The 17,508-nt window shown below is 42.4% G+C and overlaps 1 protein-coding gene and 1 long non-coding RNA gene across 5 annotated transcripts in view; one reads left to right on the forward strand and one right to left on the reverse strand.

The window, feature by feature from the left end:
• STAB2 (stabilin 2) overlaps positions 1-17,508 on the reverse strand; it is a 77,838-nt gene that overhangs the window by 19,442 nt on the left and 40,888 nt on the right. Inside the window, exons 31-45 of the mRNA XM_069002993.1 lie at positions 17,337-17,444; positions 14,794-14,925; positions 13,714-13,839; positions 13,068-13,124; positions 11,762-11,857; positions 10,831-11,026; positions 10,210-10,305; positions 9,150-9,195; positions 8,020-8,096; positions 6,398-6,523; positions 5,371-5,444; positions 3,478-3,549; positions 1,467-1,586; positions 1,047-1,094; positions 10-93 (exon numbers count right to left, since the gene is read on the reverse strand). Of these exons, the coding sequence (XP_068859094.1) occupies positions 10-93; positions 1,047-1,094; positions 1,467-1,586; positions 3,478-3,549; positions 5,371-5,444; positions 6,398-6,523; positions 8,020-8,096; positions 9,150-9,195; positions 10,210-10,305; positions 10,831-11,026; positions 11,762-11,857; positions 13,068-13,124; positions 13,714-13,839; positions 14,794-14,925; positions 17,337-17,444 (1,458 nt within the window). The remainder of the gene's footprint in view (positions 1-9; positions 94-1,046; positions 1,095-1,466; positions 1,587-3,477; positions 3,550-5,370; positions 5,445-6,397; positions 6,524-8,019; positions 8,097-9,149; positions 9,196-10,209; positions 10,306-10,830; positions 11,027-11,761; positions 11,858-13,067; positions 13,125-13,713; positions 13,840-14,793; positions 14,926-17,336; positions 17,445-17,508) is intronic.
• The window catches only part of LOC138104152 (uncharacterized), a 148,772-nt gene that overhangs the window by 7,604 nt on the left and 123,660 nt on the right, over positions 1-17,508 (forward strand). The window contains exons 2-5 of one of the 4 annotated variants that reach the window (XR_011147953.1): positions 10,187-10,316; positions 12,235-12,334; positions 14,717-14,823; positions 16,261-16,313. This is a non-coding gene — a long non-coding RNA (uncharacterized lncRNA). Of the gene's footprint in view, positions 1-10,186; positions 10,317-12,171; positions 12,335-14,716; positions 14,824-16,260; positions 16,314-17,508 lie in introns of all 4 variants that reach the window. The other 3 variants (XR_011147956.1, XR_011147955.1, XR_011147954.1) reach the window with 3 other exon arrangements.

Consider the following 17,508-nt stretch of genomic DNA (forward strand, 5'->3'; position numbering starts at 1 on the left):
TTTACTCACTCGTGGGTCGCTGTTCAGGATGTCTGTGAGAGGGACAAACAGGGTGAAAGGGCCAGGGCCTGCGATATCTCTCATAGACAAGGCCTGCCAAATTTAAGAGGATAAAGTAACAATGAGTTAGTGTTTGTGATGCCACACAGGCACTGCCCTGTGGAGGGGGAGGTGCTGCCTGCAGCCCCATTGCTGCCACATGTTGAGTCCTCTTCCCTGCAACGCAAGGGTGAGAGAAACTCCTCATGTGGACTTTGACTCCTGGCCTCATCTGTCACCTCTGCTCACATATATTAAATGGAAGATTTTGGTTTTTTTACTTGTAGCCACATCTCTATCTCCTCTGCAATAACAAATGGAAGACGAGGGAATTAGATTAGGAGTACTATTGGACTTGGGCTATTGCAGGTACTTTGCAATGACCACTGACAAGCTAAATTGAGAGCTCTCTTAAAGCAAGAGGAAGCCACCTGTCTACTATGGTAGACTATGAAACTAAAGTATGAGTCTTTGGGCTAGCAGACCAGTGTACTGGTCTGTGCTGCCCTGAGGCTTCTGGTAAACAGAGTATTGCTGTTGCCAGTCTTCAAATATCAGTGAGAGTTGGCTGCATGGACACAGAGCACCCTGTGATGTTTCAGGGAGGCAACTGAAAAGATTGCCATTTGGAGATGCAGAAGGGGTAGTAAATGAGTGGTATGTTCTTGTATCAGACTTCATGAGGGATATGCTGGTAGATCTCAGACTGTGAATGGGTGAGAGCTTCAGTTTTATGCCCAGTCTGGAGGCCTTACATTTCCCTGGGACCTTGGTCTTGATCATTAATATTCCAGATCATGAATACTGTTTTAGTGACAGTTAATAGTTTAAATTAGAGCATTAGTGACTGGTAATCCAAACCCAGTCCCAATTACATTGAAGGATGTTGCTACACACCAGATTCTTGCCTGCTTCTCTCTGGTGTACACTCTTGGAGAAAAAGAAGGGAGGAGAACCTTGCCCCCAAGAAAACCCCAACAAACCACAACCACTAAACCTTTTCTTACCTCTAAGTGGAGATAAAACCTCGATGTGTTTGAGTTCCTGAGAAGTTCCTGCAATTAAGAACAAGACTCTGTAACATTGCTGTAAATGCACCTCTCAGAAAAGCAAGGCAACTTCTGGTTTGGAGTAAGTGCTGCATATCTGTACTGCCTCTGTTCTGTTCTTACCTTACTCTCAAACAGCAGGCTTCTTTGAAACCTAAAACTCCCTAGTTCTGCAGTCATAATGATTGTCCACTAGGGTTGGTTTGTTTTGGCAGTTAAGGTTATCTTGCAGCATCCTGTTCCTATTCCTGGTTTCTTGGATTGGGCTAATTTCAAATTCTGGGGTGCAAATTTGTCCAAGAAAAAAAATAGTGCGTTTCAACCATTGTGTTAAGTATGTGAAGAAAAACAGGAGACAGCAAATGTGCAGCACTTTACCTGGAAGATGTTGCCTCGGCACTTAAATCCATCCCCAATGTAGTTAGGTTTGCAAGTGCAGGTCCTATCTGTCAGCTCGGTGTCGTTACAAATGGCAAATTCACTGCAGCCTCCATTATTCTTGTAAGATCAAAGGGTAAAATATATAATTCCTTCATTGCCAGGTGTATAAAACAATTCCAATTCACCATTTTTTTTTCCCTCCCACATGTATAATTTAGAAAGGCTTAATCACAAGATCTTCTTGAAACCATATCTTTCTGGAACATCTGATGGCATATATTTTCTTGCAAACACTAAAGAGCATGTAGGGCTTGTAAAAAAACAAGTCTCCTTTTATGCAGAGGATGTAGTTTTGATTCCCTCCTCATATGCTTAGTTCATGATGCTGTAAGGATGCAAAATATTTGCATGCAAGTCTCACTCTGCACCTTAGGGATGACTCAGCTTCTCTGCCAATGCAGCACTGACTTACTCTAAAGGAAACTATTTAAACACTGTAAATCACTGTGATGGTGCCAGGAGCCTGAATTTATGGAGGAGCATCAGCAAAGAACTATTGTTTCTTGTCTGTCTGATGGCCCAGGTCAGCTGGAACAGGGACTTGCCTTGCTCTTGTCTCTAAAACTTCCCCTGTCTGTACCTGAGTCCACTGCTAGAGCAAATTTGGGCTTGGAGCAGTGGATGCATCTCACCCATCTGCCTGCCTCCAGAAAGCTCCCTGTGCTAAACCAAGGTGTTCCTCACTCCGGAGCAGCATGTTGGAGCTCAGAGCTCTGCTCAGTCATGAGTAGGTGCTCCCCTGTTAGCACCTCAGCTTGCAAATAAATTTCTGTCCTGGGCTTGGGAGAAAATTGGGAAAAATTGAGAAGCTCTCTTGTTTTCCCATTTTGTGCTTGTTCCATGGTGTTCTTTTTGCTGCTAATCATCTCAGAGATCCTTTACCATGGGCCGTGAGAGGGAGTAGAAGCTCCTTTGGGAGCTACCAGTGGGGCCTGACTTGACAGGTCAGAGAGACACCTGGCTGTAAGCAGTGGGTTTGGCTGGATTTGCTATGGATTTGGCTTGGCTTAGGCACACTGTTGGCAACTTTAGATATCTGTGAAACTTTTCTGCACAGAGGTTTGGTCATCGTGGAGCCAGGTTAGCCTCTGATGCTTCTCAAGACGATCTTTACTTTTTAGTATATAATTAGCCTGGCATAATTAGTCAAGTGGAAGCAGAGCTGCTGGAACACAGCATAGGAAAAAGCAAAAAGAATACAAAACCATAGGGAGCAGTGGCTCATAACTTTAAATTCCCCTTACTCCAGCTTCTGTTTTTGCCCTTGCTCTTTCATCTCTGCAACCTTTCAAGGTTAGAGAAAACCAGTTGACAGGCCAGGCGGGGAGGGTGAGAATTATTGCTACTGTGCTCAGAGCACAGAGGATTAATGTACACGGGAGAGTGGATATGTCCCTGCAGCAGCTTGCCAAGAGGCAGAGTAGTGCAGCTGGTGCAGAGAACCACACTGATTGCCAATATGTGGCTTGCAGTGTGAGCCAGCCTGTGCAAAACAAATGTAGCTAATTCTCAGCCTTCAGTGACAAGTGAGGGACAGAATGGGCAATGCCACTAGATATCCTGGGTTGGGTGTTGTGGAAGGAAATGGTTTTGTTGGCTTTTTATAGGAACTCTGTATGACAAATAATTTGCTGACTTAGGTTTTACCACTACAGACCAGGGCCTGTTTCTCTGGCTTGGATTTGAAGTGGGTTATTTGAGACTCAATGATGAGTCCAGGCCCTCACTCGTGTTCTGTTCAGGCTGTGGTCGAGGAAAAGCCCTTCCTGCATATTTAGTTTCTCTCATAGTGACAGCAGGAAAGCATGTACTGAATCAAGAATATTTTAGATTAGCCAAGTTAATGTAAATTGATTCTTAGCACACCTAACTTAGTTTAGAATGTGTACAACCCTCCAAAGTATAATGATTATAAGACCTTAAATTGTCTCCTTAAATGGATACTCACTTGTGAACACAGACTGATATATGTGCATGTTTTGCCATCTCCAGAATATCCCTTCAGGCAATTACATACTGCCTACAAAGCAAAATTAGAAAACATGCATACATTGAAAAATGCTTGACATTTTTTTCAGCACACATATATATAGTTTTTTTTTCCCCCCAGATAATTTCATGGTGATATGATGTGCAATTTATTAAGATAAAAGTACATCATGTCTCCCACAGTAATTTCTTGGCCAGTATGAGCAGCCATAAACTGAGATTGGGAAGTAACAATTTTCAATAGGCTCTATCTGCCTCTTCCCTGCCTATCCATCTCTGGTCTCCTCTCTGCCGTCCTGGTCATTTGAAATGACCCCTCTGACATCTGCACATTATTTTCTTGCTGACAAAACAGGCTAAAACCTTAATTTGCTTTCCTCACGTTTTTTGCATATGTTGGTATTCCCCTCTCATCCCTTTCCTTCCCCTGCTTTCTTTAAGTCATGAAATGTACCTTCAAAACACACCTGGAATTTTGTCCTGATGTTACTGGCAGCTTCCCATGCAGTGGAAATGCATCTGACACTTTGTCTTAGTTACTTTATTTTGCACTTGCAGTTATCATGAAGATGATGAATAGTTACAAAGAAATGAATTGTATTTTCCATTTCACTGCTTAATGGTTCTCAATTTAGAATTTACATTTAATGTGTAGGGATGTGAAAATTCAGTGAGATTTCTGCAGCAGAAATAAAACTGGGAGGTAGTCTAATAGCAGTGTTCTTGTGCCTCCTGGATGAGTGAGAGTCCTACAGAAAGCAGATGCATTTCCCTCCTATAAATTTGCCTTTGCAGTGCTGGGATTTTGTAGTGGAGGTTGTTATTACTCTGATGTTGTTATCACTCTGATGTTAATTACATCCTCATAGGTAAGGAAGAATGAATAAACAGGTTGTAGCTACTACTTCTATCCCTAGTGAGGGTGTATGGAAGAAAATAGCCATCACCTGTCTTATCTAGAGGGAGGGGGAAGGGGTTGAGTGACTGTCCTCCCACCAGAAATGTGCTGACTTGTAAAGGACAGTGGAGGCAGAGTTATTTGTTTGGACTGGCAAAAAGGGCTGCTGGGTTTGTTGTCCTTTCTGTCCCTGAACAACTGGAAGGCAGGAGGTGGCTTTGACTCCCGCTTTCTTTTTCCTGCCTTGATCCTGAAGAAGAACCATTGTGCAGTTCTCACTGGAGGATTACAGTCCTGCCAACAGCCAACATGAAACCACAGGAAGATGAAAAGAAGTGCTACAACCAGGGAGTTTAGCTTCTTTGGAAACTGTTAGAAAAATAAAATCACTAATCTGTGTCGCTCGACTGTCCTGACTGATCTACTTCTCCTTTGTCCCCCTTTCTCTTTGGAGAGTATGTGGTACCTCTGTGTGGGAGAAGAGATCAGCAGAGGAGCATGTGGATGCTGGAATGCTGTAAACCCTATGCAAGAGCTATGATTTAGGCCATTTTGTTTCCTTGTGAATACATTTGAGCTGTGCAGGAAGAAGGGCTAGTCTAAAATGGAATTTTCCATGGACAGTTTCTAAAACAAGAAAAGAAACATTATCTAACAATACTTTCAAACGGACAGGTTTTCACATCAAAACCTTCCAGGAGGGAGAGAAACAACCACTTGAAATATCAAAACACTACTTTCCTCTGCAGTTTTGGATTTCTTTCACTGAAATTGACTTTTTAAAAAATTTTTGTCTGCTCTCCCCTTCAAATGCCTTTTTGAGGGAAGAATATACTTTTCAGAATTATGAAATTCACTTTTCTACTTAAAAACAAAGTTGACATGGGGAAATCTTTCTTTACTCATAGTAAACACTTGACTAGGCCTATTTTTCTTCACTAACAAAGTACTCACTTGATTGGGTCCAGTCTGTGTGCATTCTGCATTTCTATCACATCCACCATTGTTCACCAGACAAGGGTTGATTTCTTTATAAAACAGAAACAGTGTAATAAAGAGAGAAATTCTGAAAACCCAAGGAGGAAGAAGTTAAAGCATACCAGGAATTCAGTTTTATGACAAAATTAATTCCCCCAGCTATGTAGTACCTCAGTCTAGGTCTTCAGCTGTCTTGGTGAATGCTAAAGCCCTGCTAGCAGCATTTCTGAAACTAAACCTGGGGAGGTGTGGTATGGTATCTAAAAGTCTTAGTTTGTGATGGTCAGAGGAGTGTGTGTTTCAGGCTGCTGAAGATGGGGTAGATGTTGTTTGATAAGATTCTTCTTTGCTGCTGCAGGTGTGTGGTTTGCCAAGTAGTACCAGCCATGTGGCAGGAAGAGATGCCTTTGGCATTGGGGATATGCTATCAGCAAGTTGTACTTGATGCCATGATGACTTTTTGCCTTTTCTTTTATACCCCTGTTATACCTTTTTACAACTTCTGTATTCCTAGTGCTTTTTGCCTACATTCTTGGACTTGATTGTCGAGCTGAGAGACTAAACATTTTAGAAGCTTTGTAGCTAGGGATCAGTGTGCCCCAGACCCCAAGGTCCCCTCCAGAACACATTCTGCAAGCTGAGATAGAACCATCCAGGGGAAGGTTCCTTGGGGAGGGGGGCTCACTTGAGCCTCACCTTGGGGAATCTTTGATAGATCTGCTAATTAGTAAGACCTATAATGTGATACCAGATCTTTTGGGGGTGTGCATTGTGGTGTGCATTTTGGTGCATTCGACCTGGACATGGTGCACCTGAGGATCCTTAAAATAAATACCAAGGTAAAATCCCTTTTCCCCTTCTAACTGTGTTTGACTCTTGATTTTAACACCAGGAAAAGATATAACATTTCTGGGTCAGAGTGGAAGAAGAACCATCCCCCTGCAGGCAAACTTGCTCCCGTGCTTTTCCTCTGTGTGATATATGAGACAGGGCCAGTGCTTACCAATGCAGACGATCCCATCTCCGGTGTAGCCGGCACTGCAGACACAGGCTCTGTTTCCTGGTGTTGTTCTCCTGCACTCTGCCTTGGCAGAACAGCCCCCGTTGCTGCTCTCACAGGCATCAATAGCTGAGCAGAGACAACAGCAGAGATTAAACCAATGTGCTGGACTGGCTTCTCACTTCTCATGATGATCTGTCTCCATCTTTTAAAGGGGTTTACTAACGCTTTCAGCACACAGAATCTTTCTGAATTAAGAGGCCACAGACTTCATTAGTGCCAGATATTTAATACCCATTATTGTTTCAAGAGGGAAAGTTGAGATGATGTTTCTAGTCTGGAATGTTAGAGTTCATCCAGACTGATTTTCAGTAACTTTCCATCTTCCAATTCTGCCCATTTCAACAAAACACCAAAAAAAAGGGATGTTTGTGTTCTTCTCTAGTTTAAATGGCCATTTAAGTATTTCCTGAGCTTGACATTTTCTCCACACAGATCATATAACTTCTCTTGCAGGAAGTCTAGAACATAATGCCGCCCAGCCCTCCTGTGACAGAAAGTCCTGGTTCTTATTCAGGTGGATACTCATCCTGTTTCTCCAACTCTGGATGAGCTGGATGCTCATAACTGAGAGCAGAGAGCAAGCCCTGTCTGGTCTTCAGTGTGGCTCAAATCAACCTGAACATTGCTTTAATTTTTGTTTCAAATGACCCTAAATTGCTGTTTCAGCAATGTCAGATGAGGAAGTTGATTTTTTTCTGCATCTAGTTTTGCCCAGAAGTCCTCTATGGGAGAGCAAGGGTGAGTGTAGAGTTGCTTTGGGTGACCTGTGTCACCCAGCTCTTCCTGCACATGAGGAATTGCCCCCCAATAGATCAAAATGGATTTGTCTGTCTTGTGCCAGAAGAGAAAATGAAAGCAGGCAGAGTAAGAGAGGCAAAATTTGGGATCAGGACCCTGCAAGCCATCGTGAGTAAGTAGAAAAATGGGCTTCTGTTCTGAAAAGAATTAGTGTTTTAATTAGTTAAGAATTAAGAAAAATTACAGTTATGATTATTGTAGCTGGAAGTAGTCTATTTTGGATAACCCAGATTCTTGGAGGAACATCTAGGATAAGGTGCTATTGCCCCTTTCTGAGGGTCTCTTAAATCTCTCTAGTCTAAAGAAATGGGTTTTACCACACCAGAAATCTGAGCAAGATCAGAAAGCTGAGGAAATGGTAGAGCTACACAGCTTCCAATAGCTGGAAGTGTTATTGTACCCTGAATTGGCCTCTCTTTGCTGGGCTGTGCTGGGAAAGGGAGTAAAAGTCACAAACCAGGTTTCATTTCTCTGCAAACAATGGGCTGGGGCTGTGCACGGCATGTTCCCTTTTCTCTGGTCTCCCTCAGCACAATACCTCACAACTTGGAGATTTGGAGCCCTTTGTTTGCTATGAATCCACACCTGTTGGGCTGCTATTTGTTTTGAGGGAACTGGCAACAATTCCTGTTCTTTAACTGGTGCATGGGGAAGTGCTCATCTCTCACCAACTCTACTGTGACCAGAGAGTGCTTCAAGCATGCTTATTTGTTTTTTTTTTTTTTTTTTTTTTTTCTAAAAGGGAAGAAACAAAGTTCACTTGCCTGTGCAGAATGTCCCGTTCCCCTCAAACCCAGCTGCACATTTGCAGTAGGCAGTGCCATTTGATAGGAGAAGGCAGCTAATGAAATAAAAGGAGGGAGGCAACATTTAAAAGAGGGGGAAAAAAAACTGGTCAGGCCTTTTGTACAACCCTCGTTTTTTGTGAGTTGTTCTGAAGGTAATGTTGCATAGAAATAACAAGGCATTTAACCATACAGTAGAAGAGGTAGCTAAAATGATAAAAATGGACCTAGTTGGACCAGGCTTTTCAAATGTATTTTGGATGTATTATTTTAGCTATTAGAATTACATACTTTGGTCTTTAAGTATCCCATTTTTTTTTTGTGCAGAGCTCCAGAATTTGCATGTCTATCCATCCAAAGAGCTGTGCACAATTTTTGTTTGTGTGCACCCAATTTATGGGGGGGATGCAGTCAGCAGAGTTCATAATTTCCCCCCTACTCCTGCCATGCCTGCACCTATCCTCACACTTACAGGTGTATGTCAGTGGATGAAAAATACACAACAGAAGAACAATCTGCTTCTATCAGAAACACAGTCTTGATTCCAGAGTGTGTGGGGTCCCCATGAGCCAATCTGAGAGTGTAGTTTTGCCAAAAAGCCTGGTAAAATATTGCTACTATGAACTGAAGGTCACAAACACACGGGGGGGAGAATGACCTGCATCTGGGAAAAAGGGGGTTTGCCCCTCTGGTTTCTCAAATTCTACAGAAGAACTGTGACTGAAAATGTGGAGTCTTTTTAGCCACCTTTCCTTGTTTTTTTGAAATGTCTTGGCTAGTGTAAATCTTGCTGTCTGGTCAGTGGTGAGGGGACAGATGCACTTCAGTAAATGGCTCAGTGGGGCTCACTTGCTCCTTTGAAAACTAGTTAGTGTCCCAGTATTGGTGCTGGACTGGTGAGAGCATTTTTCTTTTGTTGTCATTTGTATATTTTGATGTGAAGAGGAGAGCTTTGAACTTTTTGTCTTCATCATCATCTACATTAGATTTCCATTGCTCCTTATCTCTGTGAGATATGCTGCTGAGAAGTCATGAGCAAGGTGGACTATGATTTTTGCCTTGCAAGAGATCCCCTTTTTCTCATCTAAATAAGTACATTTCATACATACTTAGCACTGGTGTGGCACGAGGCATTACACGCATCGTCTTCGATTTCTGCAAGTGGAAAAAAATTGAAGCAGGGATCAGAACCTTTTGGGTCAGATGTTGACTTCTAGGTTCAGAGTCTCTTGTTCCTACCATGTGGAGCTGGAGTCTGAGTTCTGCATCAGGCAACTGTGCTCTCAGTCTCTATAGAGACTCCATCTGTGGGGTCTGTGTAGATCAGTGGATACCACTGAAATTCACTTGGAAGGGTTGTGTCATACTGTCAGGAAAACGTTTCACCTGTCGTCATTGATCTGTATTTACCCTGGTGAATCTTATTTTAGCTGTTAGAATTCCATGCTTTGGTCTTTAAGTATCCCATTTTAAATATATTTTTTATATTAATTATATAAGGGTAGGTTTTCTAAAGGAAATGACATTTTGCTCAGGTGTAGTAACTACAGCAACCCTCTTATAAAACTCTGCTTATTACTAATTATTTCCCTGGGAAAATTTAAAACTGATATTGAATGTTACTATTAATGTGTTTGTAACATGTTTTTGTTTTATATTATAGGTAGGGTTTTGAAATAGTTACTGCATAATTTTAATTATGTCTAAATAGAATATAATTTGATTGGATATAGGAGCTGTATTTAAGCCAGCACAAAATGATTTATTTGCTAATTTTTTTAAATCACATTAGCAAGAACATAATTTAATATCTGGTGTTGTACAGCTACATCAACTTATTGAAGCACTTGAGAGGCTTTTGATCTGAGGGTCAAAATGTCCTGGGTAATCCTGCTCTGGAAAACATATAGCTTTAATAAATGGGATATTCTTTTGGGACAGATAGAGGGTGACACAGGTAGAGAATTAGCTAAGAAAGTGTCTCAGTGTCATGAGCAGTATCTCAGCTGTCTCTCTAATAATACAGTAATTAATTGCCATAGCACAGGAATGTGACCCATATTTCACTGCATGGGGGAAGCTGCACTGGGATCTGATCATGGCTGTAGTTCTGTCATTTTCTGAAATGCACACTTTTTTACCTCAGGTAAAAAAAGGCAGGACACTCACCAGTCTCACACGTCACTCCTCTCCAGCCGACATCACATTCACAGGAGCCGTCCCCATCGATCCCGCTGCTGCATTTCCCATGGACACAAGTGCACACTGTGGAAGAGGTGGGGGAAGCCACTGTCCCTGGCAGTGTAGCAGTGTGGGCAGCAAGGGGCAAGAACTACAGTGGGGGTGGCCCAGACATCACCTGCTGATGGCATCTTCTGCTGTAGGCTGTTTCATTGCTTTGTCTGTGCCTTTTGGTTTCTAATGACACAATAACTCTAAATTCAAACTATGCTTATCTTCCTCTATTCCCAGGGTCTGAAACTGTATTTTAATGGGAAAGAATTAGTGAGAAATAGCAGTGCTAAAGAGGATTGTTCTTGCTGGATTCTTTTCTAAGTCAGTGGTGTGCCAGAGTAGAAGACACTGTCTCCAGCCAAGGGATGAGAGAGCAAACACCATTATGGGGAAAGAAAAGAGGTTAATGATGTTTTTTAAGACTCTGGCCTATTACCCTGAAATTGCAGTACCTTTCTAGAATCTAGAGTGGACGTGGTTAGAAGATAAAAGGGGAAGGTTTGTACACCTGGCAAGGCGAGCAAAGCTCCTGTGTGGCTTGGGGACGCTCAGTACCTTGGTCACAGTTGGGGCCGTATTTGCCCTCGCTGCAGCTCTCGCAGGCCGTGCCCACAAACCCCTCCTCGCACTGGCAGCTGCCCGTGCCGTTGATGCCATCCAGGCACACGCCGTTCCCGAAGCAGGCGCTCCCGGCTTTTCCTGGGCAGGGCTGGCACTGCTGGCCAAAGAACCCCGCGCAGCACTCCCTGGTCTGGAAACCCAGAAATGCTGTGCTGAGGGTCGGGGTGGTGAGCAGGGCAAACGAGAGGTCTGGATTTTTACAAGGGCTTGTAGTGATAGGACAAGGGGGAATGGCTTCATGCTGAAAGAGGGTCGGTTTTGTTAGGTATAAGGAAGAAATTCTTTACTGTGAGGGTGGTGAGGCACTGGCACAGGAGGCCCAGGGAAATTATGGATGCTCCATCCCTGGAAGTGTTCAAGGCCGGACTGGATTGGGCTTTGAGCAACCTGGTGTAGGGGAAGGTGTCCCTGGGCATGGCAGAGGGGTGGGAATGAAGATATTTAAGTTCCCTTCCAACCCAGACTAGTCTCTGATTCAGTGATTTTTAGCAGTACATCAGCTCTGCTGGTCTGTGATCACACTCCTCAACATGCCAGGACTCAGGCTTTCACCCTCAGTCCTTGATGGGACCCAGGTACTTTTCACCACCCCAGGGAAATGTGGACAGAATTTCTAGGGACAAGCATAGGGTTACCCTTCCCAAACCTGTGCTCTGTCTTCTACACCATGTCAGCTCCCAGCTTTCCCTGTGCTTTAACCTTTCAGCCTCTGCTGTGTTCAGAATAAAGGCCAATAAACATATTGTCAGGAACTGCCTTGACATGCTGTATGAGCTTTGTGGGAATTATGAGGAGGGTGAAGCTCAGGGAAGGGGTTCCTGGCCACCACCATAGAAATGTACCCCAATAGAAAGAGTGAACTCACAATGATGGTTTTAGCACACTTGGGCTGGCACCCAATCTGGATGGTGTACAGTCTCCTGTGGTTTTCTGTGAGGACACAGTACTTCTTCTCCCCTGCCTGAGCAAATATTGGAGAAACAGATGCACTTCTGAATAATATTGATCAGCTACTTTCAAATGTGTTAATAAATGGGATGTTAAATTTATGCATGCTGTGCACTGACTCACACATTCACAATTAAAATGAAGAAAATACTTACAGAAATAAAAATGTATTAGCTAAATAATTTCTAGTGAGCATATGATCAGTTTAACTCAGTGTCTTGTGGTGTTTTAAAGATGTCTAAAATTGCCTTGCTCAGAACTGAACAGATTCTATTCAGAAGTTTTACAAACTTTTTTTTCATTTTTCACATTTTCTGATCTTTCTAGTTCCTCTTGGAAAACTGAGTTATGAAGTTCTGCAAAAACAGCTGTTGAAACATTATCTTCCAGGTATGAACACAATTGGGAAAGATTATTTGCTGAAGAAAGCTTTTGATCTCAGTACACCCTTGTGAAGAGATTGAGACAAGCATCCATCCAGCCGTTCATTGTAAGGGAATTGTTAATGATTTTGAGTTTTACCCATGAGGACTTAAATTTGGTTTTGCCAGTCAAGTACTTTGATGAGGTGGATGGGACTTGATCTGCTTTGGAATACCATTACTGGCATAATTAATTAAAAAATAATAAATAATAAAGGCAAATATACTTATGTAATCCCAGTGGAGGGGCTTTTGCAGATAGGTACCAAGAAACTCTAAATATCTGCAGTTCCCATGTGTTGGACCTGGGAATCCAAAGTCTCTATAATCTCCAAGTCTCCTTGTGACCCTAACTCACAGCATGTTGCTGGGGAGGGATTGAGTTTGCCCTTCTGTACATCTCTGGTTTGAAGGGCTCAAAGTTGATTCTGTAATTCCTTCTGGAGCAGGCATATTTCAGACCACATTTAACTCCCTTAAGTTTTGCATGGTAGAGGTAAACTTTGCAGTTTAAAGTCTTTAGTTGTCCTAGTGCGTATGAGAAACCGGCCTTGAAAGATTAGTTTTATCTTTAAGCTGCCCTTCTGCTACCTTGATCCCAGGTAGATAAAAAAAAAAAATCTCTAAGGTCAGGATGGATTGAGTCTATTGACTTTAAGCATTATATGTAGCAGGCTGAAGTAAATACTGTATCTTTTGTTGAAACTGAGGCAATTATATTAAAAACAGGATTGAATGCATCTATAGTCAGTTTTGATATAAAAAAATCAACAACCCTAGCGTTAATGAAAAAATACTTACTATTTCTTTTGTTCCTGGGGGACAACTTGATGGTTGTGAACAAATTCTGCACTTCTCCTTAAGCAACACAGATGAGAGGTAGTTAACAGACTGTACAGAGCTGCAGGCAGGTTGTTTCATGGAAAAAAACATGATTTCCAGCCATATTTTTAAATCTAGTCCTTGAGGGGCATTATTAGGACAACCTATTAGGTAAAGATGGTGAGGGAAGCTGTCCTGCTCAGCAAGGAAGGATATCCCTACGAGCACCTCTGTGGGAACACTCTTCCCCCAAAGGGAAGAGGGAAAAATCATTTGGTCCTTTTTATTTGCTCTTCTAAAGTGATGCTTCCCACTTTATAAACAAGTAGCCTGGCTACAAAGACATAGAATACTGCATTATTATTATTATTATCTGAATATTAGAGCTCAATAATTTCTTATTCCTGAGCTACTCTGATTATATTTTATCCAGACTGTCATAACACTGATTTCAGGACCAAAGCTGTCCTAGGAGATGCTAAAACTCTGGTAGGAATATCCTTTGTGGAAAATGTGTGCATTCCTTGCTGGGAAGCAGTATCATGTGTTCTACACATTTGAGCTGTGTTTGACTGTAGGTTTCTCTGAGGGGCCTTTAAGCATCTATACAAACAGGACCACTTACAATGATCACGGTGTTATTGATATCACATCTGTTCTTCTGGATTTCCAGGACCTTTCCCAGCCCATGAATAATTCCTTTGTCTGTGGCAACATTTGCATAGCTTATAGGAGCATCGTTTACATATAGCTGCAAAGACATGCAATCAGTTAGAGAGCAGCAGAGGTGTTCCCCAGCTCTGTGGTAACCTGAGAAGCAGGAGGTGGGAGAAAGAGAGAAATGCATAGGGATCACTTAAGCAAAACCAACAAAGGTAGTTACCATCAGGCACTTGCTCATATTCCAGCTGCTGCATTTAACTGCTTCACTGCATTGGAAGGCATGGCAAAAGCATGCCAAAAAAGGTGGGTTTCCTGTGTCTGGGGCATGAGGGGCTTCAAGGAAACCCTCCCAGCACCTGCTCTTTCAAGGAGGACTTAAATTGACTCGATCGCTCACCCCACTCCCATCGTGCTCTCACCAGCAGCAGTTCCACTGCAGATGCTTTTTCAAGGCTCAGCTGTGAGCAGAACAAAGGGCAGGGCTGAAACTCTGTTGGTGAGGAGCTTTCTTCCTTTGCCTATACCCAGAGGGAGTTCCAGGACAGAAAAGGAGGACCAAGTTCCCTTCCTGGCCCTGTCTCTTAATCTTGCTGTGCCTGATTTTTCCACAAGTGGTATTGAAAGGCAATTGATATTTGTTGCCCAGTGCTTTGAGCTCCTAGGATTGAAAGTGGACTAAATCCCCAGAAGATACAATTAATGTTTTATAATTGAGGGCAGGTTTCTAATAGCCCTTGGAAGTCAGATTAATGACTGCTTTGCAATGCAGGCTTGTAGTTGCTAGGGACAGATGTCTAAAATTCAATCTAAATGTGAACAGCACTACTGAAATCAAATTCAATCAAAGATACCTTCAAGGGTGACTTTGAATTGAGCAGGTCTGAGACAGGCCTTGCATCTGAGTGACAACTTTTGTGCTGTTAAGTCACAGAAGCTAATGAGGAATGCACAATTCCTTTTGACAGCGTGTCAGTTTAAAGTTGAAGCTGGAGTTGCAAAAAGCAGGAAACCTGTTTCTCCCAGCAAGTGCAGACTGCAGTACCTGGCTGTTGTGGAGGAAGAACCCAACCTGGTAGGAGAACCCCAGCATGGTCTCCCTGTGCATGCCATTGTGCAGGTTGTTCTTCAGGAGCTTCTCATCCAGCACAACATGATAGCGGACTTGGCCCTCATCCTGCCAACACACAATTATATTCAGAGTTGTGTAAGAAAACCCGGAAAGTTAACTATGGAAAGCATTTTCCAAAGGGTTCAAGCCAAACATAAATTGCCTGGATTTAAAGAGAAGCTTCTCCAGTAGGCAGGTATTTAGTATTTCCTCCTGCAGAGAGCCTGCATTCTTGTCATAATGAAAATTTTATTGACCATGGAGGGTGAAAGACAATGGAACTGGGAGGAGCAAGGTTTGCTTGAGCCTGAAACATCTCTTTCTGTGCATAGGGCTGGCTGATAAACTCGGGGAAAAGTCAAATGACTTTTTAGGCCTCTGAAATTCATGGGTTCTTTTGACATCAAAAGCTGTATATTCATGAGTGCTATTGTAATCTTTCCATACCTATTCCTTATTCCTTTGAGAATCCCTGAATAAGCTATACGGGAATAAAATGTAGGTGAATGTTTAGAGTAATTTATATATATATTTATATTTATATCTATATATATAATCTTTAAAGGCATCTTCAGTCAATAAAGACTGAGAGTCATGTCTGTTAATTGAAAAGTTTTCTATGCCTAGTTGGTTGAGTGTATTTGTATTTCATGGAAAAGTGATGAAGTTACTCTTTGTACATCAAAATTTTGTGTGAGCTTCTCAAGGCTTCTGTATCTTGTTCTGAAGCACGAGACTCCCAGAGCTCTACCCTACTGGGAGGACGAAGCAGAGGCAGGATGTGTTGATGAGAGATTGACCAATGTGAGAGGAGCTGGGGCATTTGGAGAGGTTAGGAGCTGCCGAGCCAACAGACAGTGCTGCTGCAACTTTGTCTTTGCAGTAAAAAGTCCTTGTGGGAAATTCTGTTGCTCACTGTTCCCTTGTTCCAAATGTCCGTGCTGCTCCTGGCTCTTCTGCTCCTTCAAGAGTGTATGAAAGCATGAAGCAGCTCCAGGATGTGAGATTTGTGATGTTGTCTGGCTGTGCCCACAGAGTGAAATAGTGGCCTTGATGTCTCTTAGGGCTGGCCCTGTTCCATAGATTTGGCAAAAAAATATTTGCAGATGAGAAAGTGGGAATTAAGATAGAGCTAATCTCCATCAGTGTCCAGACCAATTTAATATCCTGAATTTGATGAATTGGAGGAAAATCCAACTCTGATCCATCTTGATTTCTGTCTTTAATCACCAGCAGAATTAGGATAACTCACCTCATCAGGGCCAAGAAATGAGGTCTCCTCCCTGTGCCAAACTCTTCCCTCTGCACTAGAGTTGTCCCAGGGGTTTCACAAGGAGGTTAAGCCTCAGGCAGACTTAACCTTATGGTTGTTTTCTGATTATTTTTTTTTTTTTTGGCCAGATTGCCATGTCAGAAAAGGTTGGGAGGATGGCAGAAAGATTGAAGAAACATTGGTGAGTAGTGGAAATGAAAATGATTTCTCTGTGTGTGTGTGTAATCCAGATCTACTGGGACTGATGTCCTATGTGTGTCTGAAAGTTTGTCATAAATTCTTCTTGTAGTGATGTGGAAATGACAATGTTTTGTCAGGAAACAACTAAAATAGTGTTCAAAAGTTATTTGAGCAGATGGAGCTTGATCACTTGTGAACATGGGATTTTGCCATGGGTCTACTGTTGGTAAATGATCTGGGACGAGTCATTTGAACCCTGTGCTCCTCAGCTTCCTGGCTCTAAGTGTGGAAACCATGCAAGTAGGGATAGAATGCAGCAGGGTAACTATTTCTGGAAGAGATTGGGAAGAATTAATGCCATTGGGCAAGTTGTGGGTGAAGCTTCCTCTGAAAGGTATGTGGCTCTTGATAGGGGCAATCCATTGGAGAAAATATGAAGAAAGCTGCTGGGAAGATGCAGAAAAAGGATAGCTTATCTTGGGAGGAAACCAACAGGGTTGAAAAGGGAGTTTGAACTTGTAACTGTGTCAGGGTACAAATGCCAGAGAGAGAGTTGCTGCAGCTAAAACATATTCCTGGCACAAGAATAAAGAGATATAAACCGGCTTGAGGTATGCTGTCAAAATAATATAAACTAGCTCTGGGTGTGAGGACATCATTCACCCAGTAAACTCATTTCAGTGTTTTTCCTGATCACTCCTGTACTGATCTTCTTTACATAAAAAACTCTCTCAAAATCCCAAACCAAAAAAAAGTCTACTGATAAGATGTCTTGGAAATTATCACCATGTTTTTAATCTAAAGAAGGGCAAAACACAGAACAAATAGCTAGGCTCTTCCAGCAAGTCAGGAAAATATAGGTGGATCCATCCCATTTCACCTTCTCTGGTGTTCTAGACAAAACCTAACTTACTGGAATTCTGGGAAACAAGTCTCCTCCTGTATCTGTGTCCTTGTAACCCATTCACTTGAAACAAAGATTAAATACTGAGCTGTTAGGACAAGCCTTGTGAGTAGTACGTACCAGAGTAGCAGATTTCTTGTCCTTTAGGTAATTTTCTACGGCATCATTACTTGGGGCAAAGACTGTGTATGTGTTTGCCGCTTCTATTTCATTAGCCAGGTTGTATTGCTGTTGTGAAACACATTAAATAAAATCAGAATCACCAGTGATAGTCTGATACTAGTCCAAAATG

Source organism: Aphelocoma coerulescens, chromosome 1A, assembly GCF_041296385.1.
Source record: "Aphelocoma coerulescens isolate FSJ_1873_10779 chromosome 1A, UR_Acoe_1.0, whole genome shotgun sequence".
NCBI classification, from domain to species: Eukaryota; Metazoa; Chordata; class Aves; order Passeriformes; family Corvidae; genus Aphelocoma; species Aphelocoma coerulescens.